We start from the raw sequence: 8,292 nt of genomic DNA, 5'->3' as shown, positions 1-8,292 counted from the left end.
TTCTAACTAAAACTTTGGAAAACTTTTAATTTTCTCTCAGTATATGTGTTATTAAAGGGATCCTATCATTGGATACCCTTTTTTTTCTGACTAATATATAGGGATAGCCTTAAGAAAGACTATTCTACTTTTAGATGTCTTCTCCACGCCGCCGTTCGGTAGAAATCTGGGTTTTCTTTGGTATGCAAATGAGTTGTCGCAGCATTGGGGGCGTCCCCAATGCTGCAAGAGAAATCTCCAGTGACGCCTCTATCTTTTTCTGAAATGCCCTCTGCCTGTGTCTTCCGTCCTAGATTTCAATCTTCTAGGCATGCGCAGTTGGCTCAGCCATCGGGCCTCGGGCAGAGCCGTCTGTGCATGCCCGTGGCCACAAGAAAATGGCCACTTGCACAGTAAACTGGTGTAAGCAGCCATTTTCTTGTGGCCGCTTGCACAGTAAGTGGACATGCGCAGTCAGCTCTGCCCGATGGCTGAGCTAACTGCGCATGCCTAGAAGATTGCAACCCAGGACGGAAGAAGACACAGGCAGAGGGCATTTCAGAAGATAGAGGCATCACTGGAGATTTCTCTTGCAGCATTGGGGACGCCCGCAGTACTGCAAGAACTCGTTTGCATACCAAAGAAAACCCAGGTTTCTACCGAACGGCGGCTCGGAGAAGACCTCTAAAGGTAGGAGAAGAATAGCCTATCTTAAGGCTATGCCTACATGTTAGTCAGAAAAAAAGGTATCCAATGATCGGATCCCTTTAATAAATTTAGTCTCCTTTCTGTGAAATCCTGCATAATTTTTTCTCTTTTGTTTCTTTGAGAGTTTTTATTGCAGAGAGAAGGTAAGGGAGGGTCACTTCAAAAAAAGTTAGATTTTGGGTACTATAAAAACATAGAAAGTGCTTCTAGTGCTGTATAGAAGATACAGTGCTAACCACATTATTTCTAAAGATATCATCCATTATAAACAAGAGCAACTGCAGATGTACAGTATAAATAGTAACCCTGACTGTGTTTTCAACTGTTGATATCTCTGAAAATAATTTGGGTATAACTGGAAACTTACATCTCCTCTTTCATACGATACTAGAAGCAAGCTTTTATGTTTTATAAGGCCAGAGCTATAACTATTTGAAGTGACCCTCCCCTACACTTGCACATATTCATCAGCAATTCCCTACAGGGGTGTGATACTCTAGTTGGGAAGATGACCCCATGCCTTCCTGCTAGCACAGATCATGCTGCATGATGTCTGACTTCTGGTCGGGGAGCAAAGAGTCTGTAAAGGTTGGAAAACTCTGCCATTCACCATGAGAAGCAGGGGAAAGAATAAAGAAATGCAGGATTTCACAGAAAGGAGCCAACATTTGTTAATGACGTGTATTACAAGATTTCTTAACGACGCAAATGCTGTCAGATAATGAAAAGTTGCCGGAACGTTTAGTTTAGCCATTGTGTGCTGTAAGGCAATTTTTGAAGATCCTGGATAAACCATATTGTGGTCTGATCCATCTTGTTTAGTAATAAGGGGTATGAATCCAGTTATACAGTACCTATAAGTGTAGACTATCATACATTTTATGTTGAAGCTGAAGTCTGCCTTCTCCAACTCCACAGATGATTCAGATGAGTACTGTGACCTCTTCACTACTTACCCAAGCACAACGCCATGCATTGTATAGTGATGTGCTCCACTGAGCTGTTAACAGTCCAGGGGACTGATGAATGTGATGTCCCATGGCCTATTAAATGGAGCGCTGCTGCCACTTTGCTGTGACTCTAATTCTGATGGCCTATAGGCAAACAACTTTTTGGGCTTATAAAACCCATTTAGGTTAAGGCAGCTGGAAAAAATGCATCAGAAACGCATTGCGTTTTTTCCTGCACTGCTTTTCACAGAAGGGCCACAGAGTTCTCCTCTTTGGACTTTCTACTTCAATTATACCTATGTGGAAACTGCCAGCATTACCGAAGGTAGATTTGACACAATTCCATGTCCGCAGTGAATAGTCTCCTGCAATGTGTGGATGGTATTAACCAGAATCCTACCCACTTTGCAGCTACTGTAAGACACTATGTGGGGCCCCAGCCTCACTATTATAAGTGATGGAGTATATACTATTTTGTTTCTCATGGATGCAAGGCATACAAATCATACGTTGGGTCACCTTCATTTTAGATTATAAAGGCATCCATTTGAAGTAGATTAATATATTTTGGTAAATCAGAACAATTTACTGATAGTTTATATAAATAACAATCTAGCATATAATATAAAACAGACTAAATCATTGAGTGTTTTTAAATAAATTATTTCAATTCACCAAAAACCTTAGTGAACTTTTCTCTATCCAGGACAAAACCATAGCGAGTAGTAAAGTAGAGAATATCAGAGTTGCTATATCTTGCAAACTGTCGGAGAATTTCCCGCCTGTTATCGCCAGTTTCTGAAAGTGGTTTTACATCATCAATTGGAACAAAGATATTTTTTCTATTTCCCCAAAAAGTCAAGTGCGAAACCTTCACCGTTGTTAGGTCGTCATCCACGTAAAGCATCCCAATGATTCTACGCAGGTAAGCGCTGAGAGCATACAGCATGGTGCCAGCAAATAGAGCCGTTCCAGTACAATAAATAACAGAAAGCTGCGTGATCTGTCCTTGCAAATAGTAGTAATATACAGGCGGAAGAATCAACGCAGTCATTGCTGTCTGCACAAGCTTCAACCTGGAAAGCGTCCTGCAGAACCTTATTGCTGGAAACTTGTAGATCATCTTATACTTGGTGGAATCATCCGTCTTTCCATCCGTGTTGATAGGTGAAGCTGTACAGAATAAGCTTGTGCTTGCTATCTGCGGCTTCTTATTTGTAGATGAAATTCTCCCACATCCAATAAAGGAAGTTCTGTAAAGTGCGTTAGATTTCCACAACTGTACAGAAAAGTGACATAAAGGTCTAAGCCACGGTGACCTGACGATGAGCTGTGCCATGGTGATGTAACCTGCTTAAGGACAAGGACATGTATTACCGCGGAATTACCAAAATACAACAAGCAGATATACAAAAAGTTCTAAAGTAAAACACAATCCCTAAAATGTTTGCTTTTTCCCCCCCTGACTTACTGCTGCATTGTGCATTTTTGATTTAGGGGAAACAGCCAAAGCCAAGAATGGCTACAAATGAAAGGGGGAATATAAAGGAAGTTCTCATACTTTTACCTTCTGCTCAATCCACTCCTGGGTTTGGCTCAAAAAAAAAAAAAAGAAAAGAAGCTGTGTTTCTGCAATGTGGGGCCTCAGCCTAAACCATATGTGGCCTTATTCTGCATTCACATGACCAAGTTTCAGGTGTAAATCTTGGCCCGATTTATCGGCCTGCAATTTATGCCTGGAGAGGGACTCTGAGTTGCATAGATATAGTTATCGATGCTGTTAGGGGTCCCTACCTCCTAGCGACATACTGTAGCATACAGATTATGCTGATTCAGACTTATTTTGCCCACATAGTAATATCCTTTCATTCTGAAATTGCTACCAGGAGTGGTGGACTTGTCCTCCTGCCTGAATACCACCAAAAACCTCAGGTCTTCAATCCTATCCTACTAATATTATAATCCTCCTACTAATATCCTATCCTATCCTATCCTACTAATATTATAATCCTCCTACTAATATCCTATCCTATCCTACTAATATTATAAATGTGAAAGTTTGTGCATTTGTTCCTTAATCACGCAAAAACAGCTGAACGGATTTGAATGAAATTTGCCACACAGATAGATTGTAACCTCGATTAAAATACAGGCTACTTTTTATCCTGGTAAATGACAGTTTCATGACAGTTATGAATAAACAGCTCCTAGCAGCAGCCTTATTTCAGCTAGGGCTGTTCTCTCTCTGTGTAAACACACGCTAACCCTCAGTGTCTATACACATTTGCATATTTTCTGATCTGCTCCAGGCAGTGCGGACAAACTGACATGGGCAAACACCTTTAATCCAAATTGGCAGTTTGCCAATTTTTAACATGCCTGGAAAAAAGAGAATCTAATTTGTTGCAAACAACGACAGCTAGGAAGGAGCCAGAAGTAAACAGAGTTCTTCTCAAGCGCAGCTGAGGGGAATCATCAACAACATGCTCATTATGTGGCTTCCCAGCGAGGTGCTGAGATGCCACAACAATCACGGGCACTTTGCCAGGAACGAGTTCAGCGGCAGGTCAGCTTGACAGCTGCCGAAACACCGGAGCATGCAGATCATCAATGCCAAGATCACGCTCATTAATATGGTGTCCCGGCGAGCTGCTGAGATGCCGGAACAATCACAGGCACGGTGTGAGGAACAAGTTCAGCAGCAGGACAGCTTAACAGCTGCCAAAATGCCGGAGGAGGCCAATCATCGACAGCAGCAATTTGCTAAATATAGGCAGATCATCGACACCAACAACCCGCGGACAGAAGCTAGTAACATATAAAAAGATTTCCTTGCTATTTTCTTTCTTCTTTTTATCCCAGAAAAGTTAGGTTCATGTTGTGTGTCTATTTAAGATTACTGAATAAAAGTGAACGTCACACAGCAAGGGAATTTATTAAGGCTGGTGTTCCTTATGTCAGCCATAATCAATTTCTCTGCTGGTATGGGATGCACCAAATTAGGAGGAAAAACATGTGCACCATTCAGGGACTGGCATTGATTTCCGGTATAACTCGCATCAGTGTTCTGGCATGAGATATACTAAATCTGTCAGACTGAGACATCCGAACCCCTGCCCACCTTGGTCTCTAATTATGGTCATGAAGTGACTTGTATTCCCTGGAGCTACTGGGCAGAGACTATTATGTCTCCCATATACAGCACATGAATAAAACAGAAGATATTGCTGCCTACACCCCGTTGCACATGGATGTCATCTCAGCTGCTCATACACCAGCCGTGCTTCTGTGGCCCCATCAATCAATAAATACGCTGGCAACCTATGAGTGAGCAAAAACTACAGGCTCAACAGCAACATCTATGGGCAAATATGCCACATGATACTGTATGTAAGGAACCTGTATGCCTCCATATCCAGCCGTGTCTCATCTTGTATCCAGGATAGAGGCAACCCAAGAGGCCACTAGAGCTTCTTTTCAATTGTACAGTTTTCCCCAATAAACTTATATAACACTGATATTGTAATCTCTTAGGGGGCGTTCACACTACCGTCGCTGTCCGACAGGTAGTGTCCGCTCAAAATCTGTCACGGACATTAGGAGCGGACACTAGCTGTATCTGTGACACCTGTCATTCACTTAAATGGGCATCGGGTGCGTTCTTTTGCACTCCACGCCTGTCCTTCCCTGTCCACAAGTGAAGATGTCCGACTTCTCAAGCGGACAGAAGAACCCTACATGTCGGGTTTTTCTGTCCGCTTGAGAAGTCGGACATCTTCACTTGCGGACAGGGAAGGACGGGCACGGAGTGCAAAAGAACGCACCCGATGCCCATTTAAGTGAATGACAGGTGTCACAGACACAGCTAGTGTCCGCTCCTAATGTCCGTGACAGATTTTGAGCAGACACTAGGAGCGGACACTACCTGTCGGACACCGACGGTAGTGTGAACGCTCCCTTAGATATATCATCATTACATTCACACACACAAAGTTTCATTTGATTCCAAAAACTCCCTCTTGGTGCATTATTTTTGTGGTCAACGAGAATCTTTTGCGAAGTACTGAACAGCATTGATGTGAATAAAATTAGCCATATCAAAAGGGTATGGTTACACTGCTTTTCCAGAAGCCTACGTGAAAAACACTGGCGAGTATGCATATATTAGGTTATCTCTTGATTCTACTGAAAGAGGTATTCTAGTGAGTCTAAGTTACCCAAATAAGGGATGTCCTGCAAATTGCTGGTGGTCCCTAATCCCTTAATGATGCTGATCACAAGATCAAGGTCCTGTTCCACTGTCTGAATGCAGCATTAGATCGCTCAGCTATCTCCAGCAGCCCAACAGAAGTGAATGAAGAGAGTCTTCAGATGTCACCAGCCACTACATGTATTTAAGGTTACAGGGGACCTCTTTTTTCATGATCAACGGGGATCCCAGCAGACTCCCATGATCAGCAAGGAACTTAGTATCCTCTGGATAGGAGGGAACGTATATACTCGAGTATAAGCCGACTTCTTCAGCACATTTTTCATGCTGAAAAAGCTCTCCTCGGCTTATACATGAGTCAGGGTCCACAGAGCACAGAAAACTAGAAGGACCTAGAAGGGGGAGGTCCTTTAGTGCTACTGCTCTGTGATTGGCTTGTCATGAGGTCACGTCACAGTGATGTCATCAAAGCTCCTGTAGCCACTGGTATGTAACATCTGCAGATAAAGTTGAGTCTAAATCTTAGTAGCTCCGCCCACACCAGAGTCCGATCACATGGTCATGACGTCATCAGAGGTCCTATAGCACACTAGGATTTAGCATCTACCCTGCAGATGAGTGGCCGGGATTCATTGTGTCTTATGGAAGATGTCTGTTGTATGGAGGAGAGGATACAGTAACGTGACACACAGGGACCTTCCTTTAGTTACTCTGCCTAGTAATGTCAGGCACTTGGGGTTATTCATTTAGTTTCAGTAACTCCATGTGCCTCACATTAATAAGAGTTAACCCCATCATGCCCCTCATATTAACCCCTGTGTGCCCCATATAAGGGTTACTAATATGTGAGACACATGAGGGGACTAATGAAGGACCTTAATTATGAACATACCTAATTATTACCTCCATATGTCCCACATATCAGTAACTCTTATGTGAGGCAAACATTCGGGTCAGCTTATACTCGCGTATATACGGTAACTTGAAATAACCTATCCCTGTACCTTCTTTGTTACCTGAAGAGACTGGCATATTTGAGAAAAAAATATTTAATTTGGGATGGTTGTATCACTGTGAAGATTTTTGACTTTGGAACCTAGGACTCTGAAGTTAGGCCTTTAGGGAATGCTAGGTTTATGGCGACAGTCCCTTGTGCTCACCCTGGTCTCAGCCCCATGTCACATTACAAGGAGCCAATCCTGAACCAACACACTATCCTGCTACAATAATGCACTTTAAAATATTGCTGTTTCTGCCTAAAATTTGCTGGCACTAGATGTCTCTCTTCTTACTAATTTGCTATTCATTTACTGTTACTGGGAAAGTGTCGCATTTAATAACCAGTAGGCTCAAGCCTAGAACAAAGTGAGTGGAGCATGTCTCTCTCCACAGCCTCTGAACTTTTGTAGGGTTTTCCTGAACACCATACTGAGAGAATTCTGCAGGTTCTCATTGCTCAAAATGAGTGTATTTCCTTCTGAGTAGCTTCTTGTGTCATAGTCATAGACAGCAGGCAACTTTCCTTATCTTTTTCTGTGTTAGGAATCTTTTTAGCAGCAGGATTGGGTTTTTCATAACTATTTGCTTGCCACTTTACAGTTTCTCCGGATAGAATTCCCAATTGTAGTAATAATAGATGGGAGCGGACTGCTGTGTACTGTACATGCCCCACTGCCTCAGAGAGAAAAGTAAAATGTGCTGCAGCAATAATGCAGCAGAAAAACAGATAAGAACACCATGCATTACCACGTATGCTAGATTCACACCTTCGTTTGGGTTTCCATTCAGGGGGTTTGCTTGGGGACCCCCTGAACGTAAACCTAATCCGCTTAAAAAAGCAGTTACCTGCGGAAATCCAGACCACATAGACTATAACGGAGTCCAGTTTTCCACCTGAAAAAGGAGAAAGATGCAGAGAGAAAAGCATTGCTTGCAGCACTTCTCTCTCCACATTTTTTATATGGCTTCGGGAATATAATCCCTCGAATGGAGTTCATGCGCTGGTGTGAACCCGGCCTTATACTGCTAGAGAATAGACTGCCCAGCAAGACCAGTACCATGTGTATGGGGAATAGCCAGAAATGATTATTCTAGACTTCAGACTGCAATTCAACTTGTCTGAAGAAAACAGAAAATTGTAGGCAGCAAAATGGTTAAATAAAAAAGGTCCAGCAGAAGAAGGGCTACTTTCACCCGGCATGCTGCATGGCCCCTTCTCACCCCATGGGGGAGCAGTTTACTCTTCTTTCAGGTTGGAGGGCATGACCTGCAGCAGGATGGCACCTTGCGGGTGTGACAGCTCACAGTGACAGCTCTTCCTGCCCCCCTACTACCACTCACATATAATCAGTACGTACCTGTCCCCAGTACACACGCCGGTGCAAACTCTACGTCCCAGAATGCAGTGCGAACAGGGCTTGTGGGAGTTGTAGTATCGACCACAGA

At 43.0% G+C, this 8,292-nt stretch overlaps 1 protein-coding gene across 1 annotated transcript; it reads right to left on the bottom strand.

Moving 5' to 3' along the window:
* Positions 1-1,907: 1,907 nt before the first annotated feature.
* On the bottom strand, positions 1,908-8,256 carry TMEM186 (transmembrane protein 186). Its single transcript, XM_075285009.1, has 2 exons — positions 8,205-8,256; positions 1,908-2,987 (listed from the first exon to the last, which is right to left on the bottom strand). The coding sequence occupies exon 2, from the start codon at positions 2,974-2,976 to the stop codon at positions 2,299-2,301; it is 678 nt and encodes a 225-aa protein (XP_075141110.1). The 5' UTR covers positions 2,977-2,987; positions 8,205-8,256; the 3' UTR covers positions 1,908-2,298.
* Between the last annotated feature and the right edge of the window lie 36 nt (positions 8,257-8,292).

This window comes from Leptodactylus fuscus, chromosome 8, assembly GCF_031893055.1.
Source record: "Leptodactylus fuscus isolate aLepFus1 chromosome 8, aLepFus1.hap2, whole genome shotgun sequence".
Taxonomy (NCBI): Eukaryota; Metazoa; Chordata; class Amphibia; order Anura; family Leptodactylidae; genus Leptodactylus; species Leptodactylus fuscus.
This window is presented reverse-complemented; position numbering and strand designations above follow the sequence as displayed.

Coding starts and splice junctions, on each gene's coding strand:
- TMEM186 (XM_075285009.1), bottom strand. CDS start 2,976: ATGGCACAGCTCATCGTCAGGTCACCGTGGCTTAGACCTTTATGTCAC.